This window comes from Rhinoderma darwinii, chromosome 9 (genome assembly GCF_050947455.1).
Source record: "Rhinoderma darwinii isolate aRhiDar2 chromosome 9, aRhiDar2.hap1, whole genome shotgun sequence".
NCBI classification, from domain to species: Eukaryota; Metazoa; Chordata; class Amphibia; order Anura; family Rhinodermatidae; genus Rhinoderma; species Rhinoderma darwinii.
Genome location: NC_134695.1, coordinates 31,466,750 through 31,486,300, shown reverse-complemented (window position 1 = coordinate 31,486,300; position 19,551 = coordinate 31,466,750). Strand labels below are relative to the sequence as shown.

General features: G+C 42.4%; 1 protein-coding gene across 9 annotated transcripts in view; it reads left to right on the top strand.

Annotated features, from left to right (window-relative positions):
• Positions 1-19,551, top strand: part of RIPOR1 (RHO family interacting cell polarization regulator 1) — a 270,159-nt gene that overhangs the window by 178,432 nt on the left and 72,176 nt on the right. For all 9 annotated transcript variants that reach the window (XM_075837475.1, XM_075837472.1, XM_075837471.1 and 6 more), the window contains exons 6-9: positions 1,513-1,566; positions 13,450-13,599; positions 15,120-15,183; positions 16,858-16,901. In XM_075837475.1, the coding sequence (XP_075693590.1) occupies positions 1,513-1,566; positions 13,450-13,599; positions 15,120-15,183; positions 16,858-16,901 (312 nt within the window). The remainder of the gene's footprint in view (positions 1-1,512; positions 1,567-13,449; positions 13,600-15,119; positions 15,184-16,857; positions 16,902-19,551) is intronic.

Genomic DNA, 19,551 nt, shown 5'->3' with positions numbered 1-19,551 from the left:
AAATCCTGAACATGTAAACATGGCCTATAAAGTAAAATAAATATAGTTCAATATCTACACGAAGGGCTTACTAAGACAACCGGGAAAGGCGGCAAGTGACAGCTGTCTTTTAAACCGCTGTTTCACGTGTATATGGGGCTATTCACACTTATTTTAACAAGTACAATTTTTGCCCGTTTTCCCGAATCCTTAAATACTCACAGGTTTTTTTATTTGTGTCAGGTGAACATGAGCAGAAAAATGACACAAAGCTTTTAGCTGCCCAATACAGAATGGTGGAAGTAGAGCTAAAGATGTGCAGTGGAGCCTGGCAAGATGTTGGGGTTATAGTGTGGAGATACCACTAGAAGCATTTAAATACACAGACATAGGCCCCATGCACACGACCGTATTTTTGTCCACCCGTAAATACTGGCGTAAATACGAGTCCTTGGTCACACGTATTCAACCCGTATTTATGGGCACGTTTTTGGCTGCAAAATTACACTGCAGTAATCGGCAGCCCTTCTCTCTATCAGTGCAGGATAGAGAGAAGGGACAGCCCTTTCCGTAATAAAAGTAAAAGAAATTCATACTTACCCGGCCATTGTCTTGGTGACGCGTCCCTCTCTTGACATCCAGTCCGACCTCCCTGGATGACGCGGCAGTCCATGCGGTCACATGGGCTGTAACGTCATCCCGGGAGGCCGGACTGGAGGAAGAAGCAGGGAGTTCTGGGTAAGTATGAAGGTCGTCTTTTTTTTTTTTTATTTTTTTTTACAGCTTTATCTATATTGTGATCGGTAGCCACTGTCCAGGGAGCTGAAACAGTTACTGCCGATAGTTTAACTCTTTCAGCACCCTGGACAGTGACTATTTACTGACGTCGCCTAGCAACGCTACTGTAATTACGGGTGCACACACGTAGTCATCCGTAATTACGGGAGCCCTATAGACTTCTATGGGCTGCCCGTGCCGTAATTACGGTCTGAAATAGGACATGTTCTATCTTTTTCAACGGCACGGGCACCTTCCCGTAAGCATACGGGGAGGTACCCGTGGCCAATAGAAGTTTCTGGGCCCGTAATTACGGGAGTTTTTACGGTCGTGTGCATGGGGCCATAGTGAATAATGAAATCTCTAGTATGTTTTCAGGAATATTTATTAGGATATGCTCACACCACATCCAATAGCCAGACGTATCCCAATATAATGTCTTTTTGGCATACATTTGGCGACTGTCAGTACACATTTAGTCTGCTACACTTATGTAGTGTAAACAGAGCCTTACAGTTCCGGTATGGGTATAATGTAGTGGGTTCTGCAGGCTTCAGTACTTCAGTGTTACGATGCAGGTATGGATCTGGTTAAGTTGAGACCCGCTGGATATTGCCTATGCAAATATGATTGTTTTCCAGAATGAATTATAAGTTTAAAATATATATATATGTGTGTGTGTGTGTGTGTGTGTGTATATATATATATATATATATATTTCCTAAAATGTTTATTTTATTTATTTTTCCCACACAGCAAGTGAAGTCCATTGAACGGTTTATACGTAAATTAGAATTTCACACAAGTAAGGTTAGTACTTTTGTTCATTAATTGCATTACGGTTGTATAGAAGAACTGTCATTTTATATAAAATATGTATTTGTTGCAAATAATTCTTAAATGTGAAGCTTTTTATTTTAGACGCAGAAGCAGGGCTTAATTAGTCCTGCAGCACTCCAATAGAATGTAGGAAAACCGGTGATTTATTCAACCAACATCAGACAATGCAACATTTCAGTCCTGCAATAGGACCTTTCTCTTGAGAAAGGCCCTATTGCAGGACTGAAACGTTGCATTGTCTGATGTTAGTTGAATAAATCACCGTTGTGTGTCTGTGTCTGTGTGTGTGTGTGTGTGTGTGTGTGTGTGTGTGTGTGTGCACGTGCAGAAAAAAAATTAACATGTTGCTTTCGCCGCACAGTCAATGATAAAAACCCAAATAACGAGAGGAATCGCAATTGTTTTCCAATTCCACCCTACAAAGAATTTTTGGTCCGTTTTCTTAGGTGCAATTAAAAACTACAATTCTTCAAATTCTGGAAAAAAAAAGAGCCTAGGTAGGGACTAAAAAGATGAAAAATGGCTCTGGCTGGTCCAGGGGTTAAAGGTGTTTTTCCATCTTCTCCATAATGAAGTCGAGTGTGGTGAAAATTTCTAATAATTTTTTTAATAAACGCACACAAACACACTACTACACTTTTATTTTTTATATATATATATATATATATATAACGTTTCAAAGGTGTGCATAGCCGTTAACCCCTAATGTCAAGTCTAAAAAAGGCCTTAATGACCAGCTACGGTTTTTATTTTTCGTTTTTGCATTTCAGCAGCCATAACTTGTTTTTTATTTCTGATTGACGCGGCTGTATGAATACAATCATTCCTCCATGTAAATGGAGCTAAATAAAGGCCAATCAACTTGTGGTATCGTCGTTCGGCGCTCGTTTAGCGTCCTATATCTGCCAGTGTAAAAGGACCTTTAACCCATTCCCGACATCTGTGTATGTATATCTATGTATGGGTGCATATATATGTATGTATGTGTGTGTGTGTGTGTGTATGTATGTATATATATATATATATATATATATATATATGAATGAATGGCACTTTTGTTAATAAATCCAGTGTTAAGTCTCTGCAATAAGATGTTCATCCTACCTCCACGAATATGATTATACCGTGCCTGATCTTTAGACACAGCCTGAGAGGCTACAACCTTCTGTGTTAACCACACAGCGGGTTTCTGGCGCATGCGCTCACTGTTCTGTAGACTTACCCCGCAGCGGGACTTGTGGCGCAACAGCTGAGTGTAGGTGGCCGCTTGACAATTCACTCAGAACGGCTTTTTCCAGCCCACGGTCTCCATCTTGCTGCCCTCTGTGCTCCTCGTAACACAGACGGCACTGCTGCCGGTCACATGCACCACTGCTTCTATTGCGGGGCCTCTCCACCACTGGGCTTTAACCTTAAAGCCCGGTGGAGAGACTCTGCTCTATTGTAAACAATAGCATGGCAATAATTCTTTCAATTTAGCCGGTCACTTTTCTAAGCGCCAATGCATATATAGGTGATCTTTTGGAATGTCTGATGCTCAGACACACAAGGTGTCAATATTTAATACTCTGGCACAATAGGGGTTATTTGCTCCTTAATCCAGCACACAATCTACTCATGATGATAGAGTGGCGGTGATGTATGAAGACAATGTAATTCATACCTATTAGTGGTGCACAGACTGTATACAGTGAATAACTCCATCAATTCACAATCAATACCCTACAACAAACTGGAGTTTTCATACTCCATTGTTACTATCACCATTCCACATATTCAGAATTTCTCCTTGCGCCTGTGGCTCTACCGCAGCAATTTGAATAAGGGACAAGTGATCCATATACACTAGAAGCATCTCACACCAATGTGCCTTGTCCAACCAATACTATTGCAGAGTATCTATTCAACACATGGACTAATCCGTCCCAAGTGCAGAGTTGGGGGACATCTGCATTTGATACTATATGCTTACATTGGATTTTTTCATTAATCACATTTATTCATTAAGTTTTTTTTTATTTTATGTCACTTTCTACAGAAACACATTTTTTCCCCTCTTTCCACCTTCCTAGCTACAATTTACAGTGGAAACACCACAAAAGTGACTCTATTTGGGAAACTATACCACTTGAGAAATTAATCTAGGGGGTATAGTGAGATTTTTGACTCTGGAAGGTTTTTTTTGTTAAATTAATTAGAATTAAGCTGTGAAAATGTAAAATGTTTTTTTTTGTTTTTTTTTTCAAATAAGATGTAATTTTCGATCAACATTTTTCATTTTCACAAGGAATAAAGAAGAAAAAGCCCCAGCATTTGTAAAGCAATTTCTCCAGAGTATGGTAACACCCCATATGTGTTTATAAACTGCTGTTTAGACATATGGGAGGGTTCAGAAGAAAAGGATCGGTATTTATCTTTTGGAGCTTAGATTTTTCTGGAATGGTGTGTGGACGCCATGTCGCATCTGCAAAACCCGTGATGTACCAAAAAAAAGTGACCCCGTTTTAATAACTACACCCCTAAAGGCATTTATCAAGGGGTGTAGTGAGAATTTAGACCCCACAGGTTTTTTTCAGAAATGAATACGCAGTGGATGATGCAAAGTGAAAATTGCAATTTTTTCCACTGATATCCCATTTTAGCGCACAAGATGTTGTGCCCAGCTTGTGCCACTGGAGAATCTTACCCCATAATTTTATTAAGCGTGTATGGCAAATCCATATATGTAGACATAAACTGCTGTAGGGCTTAGAAGGGAGGGACCGCCATTTAGAGCGTGGATTTTGCTTGGAAGTAGTTTTTAGTTTTTTTTTCTGGTATTTCAGTTTATAATGTGGGGGTATATGTTATATGTGCGGACAACATCCGGGCATAATAAGAGGGTATAATAATGGGGTAAATAATACAGATATCCATAGGTGTGTGCTACGCTGTGAAGTATGGCTGGGCGATTTTGTAAAAAAAGAAAATCTAGACTATTTTCAACACTGGACATTTTTCGATTTGAATCTTTTTTTTTTTTTTTTTTTCTGTTTATTGAACAGTAATACCAAGAGATAATTTATCAAATTTTCTCTATACAAATAACTTTTTAACATATAGTGCTATAATTATTGTACGTAACTTCACAACTTTTAACCTCTGCAAATATTTATTTTTATTTTTTTATCATAAATACAATTGGAGAAATTTCTATATAACTGGGTTCCCGGCAGGGAACAGGTTAACAGAATCTATAATCTATTATATACTGCTTGCACTAACAGTAAATAAATATTAAAATTAAATAAATTACATTAAGGCCCCATTCACACGAACGTAAAAAACGATCAGTGTGCCCACCGGATTTCCCAACCACGGTACATGTGAATGGGACTCCTGGTATCATAGTCATTTATGTTCCATCCACACGACAGTGAAAAAAGATGGCCATTAAAAACTGATCAATTGTCAGTTTTTCATGTCCATTTTGCATCAGTGTCTCCAAATTCTCATCCATTTCCAGTCCATCTGTCCTTTTCTCATGGTCGTTTAAAAAAATAAATAAATAAATGCTGCAATGTCACTGCAGATAGTGCCACAATGCCCACATAGTGACACAGTGCCCATGTAGATAGTGCCACTATGTCCCTGTAGATAGTGCCCACATAGTGCTGCACTGCCCACATATAGTGCCAGTGCCCACATCCGTGCCACAGTGCCCACATGTAATGCCAGCAGGGCCGCCATCAGGGGGGTATTAGGGGTACTAATGTAGGGGGCCCTGCCAAACTTAATTGAAAGGGGGACCCGGCAACTGCCGCGACTTGCTTTTGGTAGAAAAAAACAAGCCCCTGCAATGGGGCCTGTTCTTTTCACCAAAACAATGTCGTGAGCTGCGGGCCCCCCCTCTCATCACCGCCGCCGCGCCGCGAAACACCGCCCGCTTGCGCGCGTACGAGCGCCTACGACCGCGAACGACCGCAAGCGCGCGCCCACGCGCGCCGCCGAGAGGGAGCAACACATGTACAGCGACGTGGAAGGACAGCGGCGCCCGGTGTACTTACCTGCTGGCCCGCCTCCGACTCCGCCTCCTCGTCCTCCTTGTCCGCCTCCTCGTCCGACTCCGCCTCCTCGTCCGACTCCGCCTCCCCCTTCTCCAGAGCGTAGCTGCGTAAGGAGAGGGGGAGGAGTCTAGTTCTTGCGCGGCGGCAGTTCTACGATCCCCGCCATTTTCTGGAGCCTGGAGGTGAAGGACGACGTCTGGACCGAAGACATCGCCTGAAGAGGACTGGACTGGGAGCAGCTCTTCTGACACGGTGAGTAAAGTGTCTCAAAGTGCTGTTTAAGTATGGCCCTGTTCACACAGTATTTTGCAGGCCGAAAAAATCTGCCTCAAAATTCCTTAAAGAATTTTGAGGCAGATTTTGTCTTGCCCACACTATCTTGCCGCGTTTTTTTGCTGCGTTTTTTGCCCGCGGCGATTGAGGACAGCAGACAAAAAACGCAGCGAAAAATGCATTTTCTGCCTCCCATTGATTTCGATGGGAGGTCAGAGGCGGAACCGTGGCAAGAAAGGACGTGCTGCTTTTTCTCTTTTCCGCGACTGGCTCCCATTGATTTCAGATTACATCAATAACACCGACAAAGGCCATACTTACAAATGGACACAGCCAGGCCAGAAATGCTGATGAAAGGGCGAGCAGGTGCTTTAAATAATAATAGCCACTCCCACTAGTCTTGAGGGGAGTGGTGTGTGGTGCATGGGAAGTGTACTAAGAAATAATGAATGAATAGTGTGTGTGCAAGTGTAATACTATAAGTGAAATATAGGGGGCAGTAATAAATGAAGTGCCTCAATAGAAATAAATGGATAATGGGGTGCAAGTGAGTGAAACATGGAGGGATAGTGTGTACGTCATGAGGCACAACGTGTATAGCCAGGTAGAAGCCTATTTGTGACGCCTTGATAATTCATAGAGCGGGCTACCCTGCTTGCTATGCCAAACAACAACACACCATGCTCTCCCAGCATCAAAGACCCGGCTGTGTCCAAGAGAAGCGAATATACATAATAATGAAAAATACCTGGGGTATTGGTAATCATTTTGGCCAAAAGGACGCAAGCTCGCAATCCACGACAAGGATCCCCAGACTTGCGAGTCCCTAACTCCTAAACTGGAACAGAACGTTCCTGATGCACAAACAGAACCGATAAAAACACAGGGACATATACAAAAACACCGACAAAGGCCATACTTACAAATGGACACAGCCAGGCCAGAAATGCTGATGAAAGGGCGAGCAGGTGCTTTAAATAATAATAGCCACTCCCACTAGTCTTGAGGGGAGTGGTGTGTGGTGCATGGGAAGTGTACTAAGAAATAATGAATGAATAGTGTGTGTGCAAGTGTAATACTATAAGTGAAATATAGGGGGCAGTAATAAATGAAGTGCCTCAATAGAAATAAATGGATAATGGGGTGCAAGTGAGTGAAACATGGAGGGATAGTGTGTACGTCATGAGGCACAACGTGTATAGCCAGGTAGAAGCCTATTTGTGACGCCTTGATAATTCATAGAGCGGGCTACCCTGCTTGCTATGCCAAACAACAACACACCATGCTCTCCCAGCATCAAAGACCCGGCTGTGTCCAAGAGAAGCGAATATACATAATAATGAAAAATACCTGGGGTATTGGTAATCATTTTGGCCAAAAGGACGCAAGCTCGCAATCCACGACAAGGATCCCCAGACTTGCGAGTCCCTAACTCCTAAACTGGAACAGAACGTTCCTGATGCACAAACAGAACCGATAAAAACACAGGGACATATACAAAAACACCGACAAAGGCCATACTTACAAATGGACACAGCCAGGCCAGAAATGCTGATGAAAGGGCGAGCAGGTGCTTTAAATAATAATAGCCACTCCCACTAGTCTTGAGGGGAGTGGTGTGTGGTGCATGGGAAGTGTACTAAGAAATAATGAATGAATAGTGTGTGTGCAAGTGTAATACTATAAGTGAAATATAGGGGGCAGTAATAAATGAAGTGCCTCAATAGAAATAAATGGATAATGGGGTGCAAGTGAGTGAAACATGGAGGGATAGTGTGTACGTCATGAGGCACAACGTGTATAGCCAGGTAGAAGCCTATTTGTGACGCCTTGATAATTCATAGAGCGGGCTACCCTGCTTGCTATGCCAAACAACAACACACCATGCTCTCCCAGCATCAAAGACCCGGCTGTGTCCAAGAGAAGCGAATATACATAATAATGAAAAATACCTGGGGTATTGGTAATCATTTTGGCCAAAAGGACGCAAGCTCGCAATCCACGACAAGGATCCCCAGACTTGCGAGTCCCTAACTCCTAAACTGGAACAGAACGTTCCTGATGCACAAACAGAACCGATAAAAACACAGGGACATATACAAAAACACCGACAAAGGCCATACTTACAAATGGACACAGCCAGGCCAGAAATGCTGATGAAAGGGCGAGCAGGTGCTTTAAATAATAATAGCCACTCCCACTAGTCTTGAGGGGAGTGGTGTGTGGTGCATGGGAAGTGTACTAAGAAATAATGAATGAATAGTGTGTGTGCAAGTGTAATACTATAAGTGAAATATAGGGGGCAGTAATAAATGAAGTGCCTCAATAGAAATAAATGGATAATGGGGTGCAAGTGAGTGAAACATGGAGGGATAGTGTGTACGTCATGAGGCACAACGTGTATAGCCAGGTAGAAGCCTATTTGTGACGCCTTGATAATTCATAGAGCGGGCTACCCTGCTTGCTATGCCAAACAACAACACACCATGCTCTCCCAGCATCAAAGACCCGGCTGTGTCCAAGAGAAGCGAATATACATAATAATGAAAAATACCTGGGGTATTGGTAATCATTTTGGCCAAAAGGACGCAAGCTCGCAATCCACGACAAGGATCCCCAGACTTGCGAGTCCCTAACTCCTAAACTGGAACAGAACGTTCCTGATGCACAAACAGAACCGATAAAAACACAGGGACATATACAAAAACACCGACAAAGGCCATACTTACAAATGGACACAGCCAGGCCAGAAATGCTGATGAAAGGGCGAGCAGGTGCTTTAAATAATAATAGCCACTCCCACTAGTGTGCGGCAGAACCGCAGCATTTCCGCAACAGAGGAGCAGCGATTCCACAGCATACATTGACATGCTGCGGCTTAAAAGGCCACACTGCAGGTCAATTTTTTTTTGCAGCGTGTGAATGAGATTTGTTCAAATCTCATCCACTCGGCTGCGACTGTGATACGCTGCGGATTTTCCACAATAAAATGTGTTGCATAAAATCCGCAGTGCTCATGCCTAGTGTGTTCCTACCCTAAGGCCGGATTTACACGAGCGTGTGCTTTTTGCGCGCGCAAAAACGTGGCGTTTTGCGCATGCAAAAGGTCCATAACAGCTCCGTGTGTCAGCAGCGTATGATGCGCGGCTGCGTGATTTTCGCGCAGCCGCCATCATTATGACACTCTGTTTGTATGTTTGTAGAACGTGGTGCTTTTGTTTTCATTCATAGTTTATACGGCTGCGGAAGTGCTGGGCGTGATTTTCACGCACCCATTGACTTCAATGGGTGCGTGATGCTCGAACAATGCACAAATATCGGACATGTGAGTTTTACGCAACGGACACACGCTTCGTGAAAATCAGTGACAGTCTGCACGGCCCCATAGAGTAAAATAGGTCCGTGCGAGGCGCGTGAAAATCACGCCCGTTGCACGGATGTATTACACGTTCGTCTGAATAAGCCCTAACAATAAGGCCCAGTTCACAGAGTTTTTGGGCCTTGATATTGACTCGGACACTGCGTCAGAATCAGCACCAAACAACTTCCAAAACCGCCTCCCATTGATTTAATCTGAAATCAATGGGAGCCAGTCGCGGAAAAAAGAAAAAGCAGCACGTCCTTTCTTGCCACGGTTCTGCCTCTGACCTCCCATCGAAATCAATGGGAGGCAGAAAATGCATTTTTCGCTGCGTTTTTTGTCTGCTGTCCTCAATCGCCGCGGGCAAAGATAAAACGGGGCAAGATAGTGTGGGCAGGTCAAAATCTGCCTCAAAATTCGGTGCGCGGTTCCAGGCGGTTGCGGGTGCGCATGCGCGGGAGTTTGCGGGTGCGCGCGATCGGTCGCACGGGCGGCGGTGTTTGACGGCCCCCATGACGACCCCCATGCTACCCAGGGCCGCCATCAGGAGGGGTATTAGGGGTACTGATGTGAGAGGCCCGGCCAAACCTAATTGAAAGGGGGGCCCGCAGCTCATGACATTCTTTTGGTGAAAAAAACAGGCCCCATTGCAGGGGCCTGTTTTTTTTCTACCAAAGGCAAGTCGCGGCAGTTTGCCGGGCCCCCCTTTCAATTAGGTTTGGCCGGGCCTCTCGAATCAGTACCCCTAATACCCCCCCTGATGGCGGCCCTGGGTACCATGATATAGTGCTGGACGGAGTACCGTTAACAGGCGGTGCCACGGTAGGGGGGCCCAGAAAATGTAGCTGTAGGGGGCCCTGAAATTCCTGATGGCGGCCCTGAATGCCAGTACCCACATCTAATGCCAGTGCCCACATACAATGACCGTGCCCATAGTGCCATCCCCAATATAATTCCCATGTAGATAGTGCTACACCCTCTGGCAGATAGCACCCCTCTTTCCTTGTAGATTGCACACTCTCGCCCCACCCTTCCTTGCAGATCGTGCCGCTGTAGCTGCCACTAGGAGTTGAATCCCCGGTCAAAGCTCTGGGGGGGGGGGAGGGTGTGATCTACAAGGGGGGGAGGTGGGATATGCATAGGGGGGATGGTGATGGTTGGATCTGCAAGGGGGGGTGCTATCTACAGCGGGGCGGTGTGGCTATATACTAGGAGTCTCTGCTTCCCCACGGAACTGCTGTTCCATGGGGAATCGGAGACCGAACGCGGCAGATCAGGCAGTGACGAGGCGGCGGGACGGAGCTTCCTCCTGCAACACAACGGCACTAAAGAATCGATTCAACTATTCTGTTAGGGTATGTGCACACGTAGTGACCAAAAACGTCTGAAAATCCAGAGCTGTTTTCAAGGGAAAACAGACCCTGCTTTTCAGACGTTTTTTGACCAACTCGCATTTTTCGCGGGGTTTTTCGCGCCGTTTTCGCGGCGTTTTTTACGTCCGTTTTTGGACCTGTTTTCATTGGAGTCTATGAGAAAACAGCTCCAAAAACGTTCAAAGAAGTGTCCTGCACTTCTTTTGACGAGGCTGTATTTTTACGCGTCGTCGTTTGACAGCTGTCAAACGACGACACGTAAATAACAGGTCGTCTGCACAGTACGTCGGCAAACCCATTCAAATGAGTGGGCAGATGTTTGCCGACGTATTGTAGCCCTATTTTCAGACGTAAAACGAGGCATAATACGCCTCGTTTACATCTGAAAATAGGTCGTGTGAACCCAGCCTTAAACAGAATCATGAGAGCCCTCGAGGGCAAATGAATCAAATTAATTCAATTAATCGCCCAGCCCTACTGTGAAGCAATCCGTTATGCACAGGCCAGTGTCGCACAGTGTCCTTTCTTATCCCCTTTTGTAACACTCTGCCCCTTTTTAGGACTTCTTCTTTTGTAGTGAAATTCTGTTGGGAAAGTGTTGCCCTGGTATTATACGGGCACCCTCGCAGATGTGCTATGTCCCTTCACTTCCTGCTTCCTAAATATTACGGCCTTGATAACCACTTCCTGTAACTGAACGAATGTTCTTCTTCGGCCTGCACATAGGGATGTTTTTATTATCACTGCCTTACTAGTGCCCTAACTTTTTTTTTTTTTTCGGTTGATGGAGCAGTGTGAGGACTTTTTTTTTTTTTTTTTTTTTTTTGCGAGACAAGCTATAGATTTTAGACTAAGCTGTGTCTGTTATTTTTTTTTGCATGGTGGTTTTTATTGGTACTATTTTGGGTTAAATGTGACTCTATTGATCACATTTTATAAATTTTTTTAGAGGATATGTGACCTAAAAACAGCGATTCTGGCGTTTTTTAAGTTTCTTTTGCAGCGTTCACCATTCAGGATAAATTATGTAATGGTTTTATAGTTTCGGACGTTACGAATGCAGCGATACCAATTATGTATAGTTTTTGGGGGGGTTTTTTCCCCAATAATGAAAGACTTATGGGAGAAAAGCCAATATCGGATTTCTTTACTTTTTTTTTTTTGTATTGTTTCACTAGGGGACTTGAAGGCCTGCAACACTGATCGCTATTCTAATACACCTCACTACCTGCCTAATATTTGAGCTGTATATCATACACTGACAGCAAGACTTCCTCATAGGCTACTGTGGCAGACCCGGAGGCCATTGTTAGGCTTTCTGTTGCCATTCCAACCATAGGCACCCCAGTGATTGTGTCGGTTGGCTAAAAACCCCTCAGATGCTGCGAACGCTATTGAGTGCAGCATCTGAGGGATTAATAGGTCGGATCGAAGACTAGCTCTGGTACTGGCTGTTGCAGCAGGGTGTCAGCTGTAATATATAGCTGACCGCTACTGAGCCCGCACCATCACAGCAACGTACCTGTACTGTGGTTTACGGGGACCACTTCCCAACAGCGCCGTATATATGCGCCGCTTGTCAGGATGGGGTTTAAATCCCATAATACATTGTTTTATTTAAAAAAAAATGTGTGCAAAGGTTTTACTTAAAAAAAAAAAAAAAAAAAACCTTAACACGTCACGCAATGTTTCCATTGCACCACGGACACCACAGTCAGAACATTTGATTGGTATGGGTCAGAGCACTGAGACCCCCACCGATCACTAAAACTAAGTGGCAGAAGTGCTCGGCTGAGCGCTGTGCCAATTAGTCTCTCATCGGCTTTCCTCGGAAAGCTGAACGGTGTACCGGCCCGTAGACTTTCTATTGAACCCGTACACGTTTGCTCGGCTTTCCGAGGAAAGCCGATCAGCAATAAAGCGGCACAGCGCTCACCCAAGCATTTCTGCTGCTTCATTTTGGCGATCGGTGGGGGTCTCCGTGCCCTACCAATCCAATCATCTGATGGTGGTGTCTGTGGTGCAACGGAAACATTGCGTCCGATATTCACTTGTTCTGACCCAATGCAGATGTGAACAGGGCCTTAACTAAATAGTTGTATATGTTTATTGTTTAGATACTTGCAATATTTACTTTTAAAGTTGTATGTTTTATCAATTCATTCAGAATGCATAGCCAATGTTTTGAGAGAAACCAATACATTGGAGGCCATCATTGGTATTTTATGGTCTTGATAAATATAGTTAAACCTCCATGCTTGTTACTGCCTATGGAAGTGAGGGAGTGTAGCCATGAAAATTAGAGAAACTTTTAAAAGTAGCTCTTAGGCTCTGTTCACATCTGTGTAGCCATGGCGCTCTGCCAGATCAGTCACAATCGTCCATCGTGGAGTCCATTATTTTGACATGAAAAATAGCGCTGCATGCCTCCCATCAAATCTGACTGGTCTAAGTGTGAACAGAGCCTTTGATGGCAAGAATAGTGAAGCATGCAGTGGTATTCTTGTCGTCAAAGTGATGGATACAACAGAGTAACCAAGGCTGAACCTATTGTAAATCAATGGTGTCTGTTGGGCACAATTCGGATCCATTGTGTGGCGAATCCAGCACGGTGTTGTGGCTTCTGTTCTAAATGGAAGCCTTGACAGATTTGTAGATTTTTCAATACAGTATAGGTGAACCAGGGAAAACTGAGAGATAAAAATGTGAATGGCAAATAATTATCAAGAAATAAATTGCATCTTTGGATTGTATATGATCCTGCATCACATAGATTTGTCTTTCCTTTTTTTTTTTTCAGATAGATGAGGTTTATGAAGCGTACTGTATCCAGCGTAGATTGAGAGATGGAGCACATAACATGGTGAGGGCTTATTCAGCCTCTCCAAGTAGCAAAGAGGCCCGTGAGAGCATGACCGAAGCTGGAAAAGGTTACAAAGAATACACCGAGGTGAGATCTACATAAAATTTTACCTATATCTGTAAATGCACAGTTTTATTTCAAGAATCCATCCGCTTTCTAGTAATAATTATAACTTTACTAATTACTTTTCAAAATCCAACCTCCGAATTAAATAACACGTAGATCAATAATTCTTTAAATAATTAATAATTCTATACCATCTTTTATTTATATGCTCTTAAAATCGTATTCGCTGCATGCCAAGTCTTCACGCCGGCCCATAGGTGTCTAGAAAGTGCTCCTGTTTATTTGCCATTTTTCGCTTCACCCTATAGCAAATGTGTCTGAACAATTGCTAGTCCTGATACCTCGCCCCCTTTGTTAATAAATGTCACATTTAGGCAAGACTGATAAAAACTGACCTAATTCTTGGCGCAAAGAATGGTTAATAAATGTGGACCACGGTCTTAAATGAGAGAACCCGTTTCACATAACTTTATTTAAATAGGTGATTTTCTTACGACCGATTCCCTCGTCATAAATTAAGTTAATATTTAATAGGAGAGATTTATCGATACTGGTGCAACATGTGAGCGGTGCACCGATATCTTTTCGCCATGCAGTGTGTACCATATTCATCAGTCAAGTAGAAGACCCTTTTTTCTCTACAAATGTTGTCATGTAATAAAAAGTGGTGCAGGGTCTTCATAAACATGGTGTGCAGCCCAAACATATTTTCCAATGCTTTTATGCCTGAAAACTCAAGATTGTAGCGGTAAGTCTCTCCCCCCCCCCCCCCTCTTGTTTTTTGCCATGTTCCATTTGTCCGGTACAATATTTTGACTTCACATTTAACCCCTTGAGAAGACAGCAAATTTTCGATTTTTGCCTTACTACATTCTGAATACCATAACTTTTTCACAGAGGATTCTTTGTGAGGGGTTTTTTTTGCATTTAAGGGGGAGGGATTTTTTTCTGTCATTTTTTGCCACATAAAATTTCGCGTTTAAAGAGTAACTGACCTTTTGCAAAACTTTTTACATGTCATATAGACATATCAAGTTTTGATCTATGGTGGTCCGGGTGCTGAGACCCCCTTTCTCTGAAACAAAGGGGCAGAAGCGCTCTGCACCTTTGACTGTGATCGACTCTCATACGGCTAAAGAGGGGCTCACATAGAAGCGCTTCTGCCCCTTCGTTTCCGCAATGCTGGGGACCCCACAACGATCAAAACTTTTGCGACAGTTCAGCTACTTTTATTTATTTATTTTTTTTAACCGAAACACCATTTTATTTTTTTCACCTTTAAATTGTTTGAAATGTTGTTTTTACAGGTTTTTAGTTTTTTTTAGACGTTCTTTAATTCTATGTACTTATCATTTAAATGTTTTATTTCCTATTGCCTGGTCTGATTAGAGCGCAAAGAAAGCCCTCTCATACCAATTACACAGAAAAATCTGACTTTTTTTTTCTTTTAATTTCTGTTACCTGGTTATATGGTGTTTATATGCAAAAATTTATATTTTAAGCTATTTTTTGATAATTCTCATCCTTCTGTTTTCCAACAGAATATGTGTGTACTGGAGAGTGAACTAGAAAATCAGCTGGGGGAGTTCCGCATTAAAATGAAGGGTGAGTATTGGTTCGAAAAAACATCAGAGCTTAGGGCTCATGCACACGGCTGTATTACAACTCCGTTTTGTACAGACCCTCTCCGCCTTGAGAAAAATAGGTTCCATTTCCAGACGCGACAAGTCTTCTTTACCATAAGAACTGTGAATCTGTGGAATAGTATCCTAAGAAGCTGGTCACAGCAGAAATAGTTGATGGCTACAAGAAAGGTTTAGATGCTTTGTTAGAACGGAACAACGTAAATACTTAAAGAGGCTCTCTCACCAGATTTTGCAACCCCTATCTCCTATTGCAGCAGATCGGCGCTGCAATGTAGATAAGAGTAACGTTTTTGTTTTTTTTAAAACGTTCATTTTTGGCCGAGTTATGAGCTATTTTATATATATATATATATATATATATATATGCAAATGAGGTTTGAAATGGACAACTGGGCGTTTTTTTTTCGTTCTGTCCAACTGGGCGTGTATTGTGTTTTTTAACTGGGCGTGTTTACGTGTATGATGCTGACCAATCAGTGACCAGTCAGCATCATACACTCCTCTACATTGATTTACACAGCAGCGATGTGCAGCCACATAAACAGAGATTAACGTTACTGCAGTGTCCTGATAATGAATACACATGATCATCCAGCCTGGACGTCATGTGTATTCAGAATCCTGACACTTCTGAATCTTTTCTTTGAGATTTCTAGCAAGGGAAACGAAATCTCGCGAGATTACGGAGGTAAACGAAATTTCGTTTCACTTGCTGGAAATCTCACAGAAAAGATTCAGAAGTGTCAGGATTCTGAATACACATGACGTCCAGGCTGGATTTCATGTGTATTCATTATCAGGACACTTGATTAACGTTAATCTCTGTGTTTGTGGCTGCACATCGCTGCTGTGTAAATGAATGAAGAGGAGTGTATGACGCTGACTGGTCACTGATTGGTCAGCGTCATACATGTAAACACGCACAGTTAAAAACACAATACACGCCCAGTTGGACATAACGAAAAAAAAACGCCCAGTTGTCCATTTCAAACCTCATTTGCATATATATAAAATAGCTCATAACTTGGCCAAAAATGAACGTTTTAAAAAAAACAAAAAAAACACGTTACTGTTATCTACATTGCAGCGCCGATCACATGCAATAGGAGATAGGGGTTTGAGAATCTGGTGACAGAGCCTCTTTAAAGTATTCTTGTTTGAATATTGATCTTTTTTGCCTTCCTCTGGATCAGACGGAAACATTCTAAAATTTACTCCCTCCTTTTTACTACAGCCACATGCTCTGCCATTCCTTGGTTGAATTTGATGGACACGTGTTTTTTCGCTGTACACATGCAGAATGCTGCACTTCTCAATTGAACAGACGTCCTACAATGTGTCCATAACTTAGAATGATATAATATCCTGAGATGATGTAAGAATAAGTCTGAAGCAGAGTTGTCATCTTGCCCTTGCATCAGCACATAATGCTGTTGGTTCTTCAAGGTACAGCAAGACTTATAGTTGAAGTACCAGGAATATAATTGTATTATAGCCACATCTTCAACCTACATAAGTGGTTATTTGCCTTTAAACCTGGCTATGCAAATTAGATCAAAGTAGGCAGAGTTTCAACATGCCCAATCTTTTGTTCTACAGTTTTAATTTCATTTTTTTTCTCTCTCTATTTTAGGACTTGCAGGATTTGCAAGGCTGTGTGCTGGAGACCAATATGAGGTAAAGCAGACTTGTCACAACTGCATTTACACTAACAGTAGTTAGTAGTTGTTACACTCACACTTATTGTTGCCCAAAATACCTCTACTAAATACTGACTTGATGAGTGAATAGTTAAAGGGGTTGGCTCCCGGAAAATATTTATCATCTAATTTAAAAGATAAGTTATAAAAGTATAATTGCTGGGACCTCCACCCATCACTAGAACGAGTGACGTGAGTGGGATCACGTGTCCCCTGTTTGAATGGAGCGGCGGTAGCGCACTCACGCTAACGTTCCATTCAGGGTCCAGCCGAGCACTGTACTTAGTGGTGGGAATCCCAGTGATCATACATTTTTCACCTATAATGTGGATAGGTGATTGTTTTTTGTGGGCCAACGCCTTTAAAGAGTTATTCTAGCTAAAGACATTTATGACTAACACTTTACGTTTACAGTACAAGTCAGCCAGCGGCGACTGCTACGAGATGGAGGCACTGTGAGGAGCTGCCTGCACATGTGCGTGGCTCTTTCCGTTATGCTCTACAGCAGTTACGGAAACAGCCAAGCAAGCCTATTCTCCTTTGCTTCTCTTTCTCTTAGGCTAGGGTTCCATCTTTGGTACCGCCACCAGTCAGGTGAAAGAGGGCCCCGTATAGGCTTGGTTTAAGGGCCAAAGTTTGCTGTGTTATCGAAGTGTCGTATTGGCTGCATGGCAGGATTGAAAGTCTATGTGGCAGTGTTGTGAAGCGTACGTTGCCGCAACCAAGACACTCCAGTCACAAGAAATCCATCAAGTTTAAATGTCTTGCGGCTGTCATGTCGCGGTCACGGCAAACTGAGGGTTGCAACGTTGCCACTTTCATTTTTGCAATTCAGCCAGTACGACATTTTGAGAACAACTAACTCTTTTTTATGTTTTTTAACTTCTTTCTTTGAGTTTCAAAAGATATAGTATTGACATAATAAAAAAAAGGAAACAATCATTACAGAGTACAGTGCAAACTTTATGAGAAAACAGGGAGGAGGAATAGGGGGAAACGGGAGGCGAGAGTGGGGGTAAGAGAAGGGTTTAGTGTAACCCAAAACCAGTTCAATAAGTTTGATCTTCCCATACAGACATCTTGCTACAAACATTCTTTTATAGAATAATTACTATTACATAAACCAGTACTTTGCTACATTTATTGCAATACAATTTTCCTGAAGTCCGCCCAAGGCTTCCGTATCATAAGGAAATGGTGGTGAATTAGAGTCTCCAAATTTCTTCTATTTTGGAAATTTGGTTGCATTTGTTTATCCAGTGGGAGACTCGGTAGATTTCCAGTAGGTAGGGATAAGGAGCCTAGCTGCAGCTAACCATATCGGCACCAATTTTTGCGAGTTATTTCCAGTCACGTTTTGTGGCAGAAGACCTACCTAAGAGACCAGTGGATGGGTTACAGGGCATGGTCAGTTTGAGTATACCACTCATATTTTGAAATACAGCTGTCCAAATGGCAGAAAGTTTGTAGCAGTTCCACCAAATATCCATGAAATTAACCATTTCGGTTAGACATCTCTAGCATTTGTTGACATACTGTGGTGAGGTACCACCTACTGAGTACTGTAGAATGGAAATGCATCTTCTTTGACCAATATGTTGTATCGTTTTGAGTTATATTTAGGAGGGGGTACTTATAACACTAATTTCTCCAGGGCTATGGTTTGGAGAGTTGCATCCAAGTATTGGGGGTGTTTTGCAGGGGAAAAAGTTGGTGTGATAGTAATGCATAAGATGGGGTTGTTCAGGAGTTTCGGATATTTCTGCATAAGTTTTAATCGTCCATTGATCAACCATTGAACTCCAAGAAGTGTTTGTGCCCCTAAGAGATTTAGAGACACTTTGATTGAAATATGGTGGGGCATGAAATAAAATGTCCATTAACGGCATACTCAGAGAAAGCTGTTGGAAAAGTTTAGTCCTGAGGTTACATTTTTACCAAGTCTAGATCGTGTCAGACAGTATGGGGTCAGTTATATGACGTTCTTTTATGTTTCTAGCGCATAAATTGTATAGGATGTAAAGGTATAGGAGAAATACAATTTTACATTTGCATATCTAACTGAGCTAACGGTTGTCTAAGCCACTGGATAATCTTAGTGCAATGTATTGCCTTGTAATAGGTCAATAAATCATGAACCGCAATCCCCCCAGTTTTAAATGTGTGGGTCAGAATTTTTGCTGTTCTGGATTTGACAGCGCCAGATAAAGAGCATGATAATTTTTCTAATCGTGCAAAAAAGGGGTTGTTTTAGCTTGATGGGCATGGTCTTCATCGTAGTTTGGGGAGAATGACTGATTGTTTTATCTAGCCTTCCTTTTAAACCAGGCTGAAAAATATATATTCCAGGTGTCTAGAACCTTTTTGACCGTGTCTGAGAAATTTAGAAAATTCTCTTTAAACCATCGAGCGTCTGCACTTATTAAGTATTTCATTTTTAAATCTGTGGTCTGTGCATATTGTCTAACAGCAGTCAAATCTTTATCAATGCCCAAACTCAGAGAGACATTGAGCGCTTGGGATTATGACAAATTTATATTGAAGTTAGAAATATAACCAAATTTGTGCAATAAGTTGGATATAAAGGGGAAGGCACAAGAAGGGTTTGATATAATGATTAGCACATT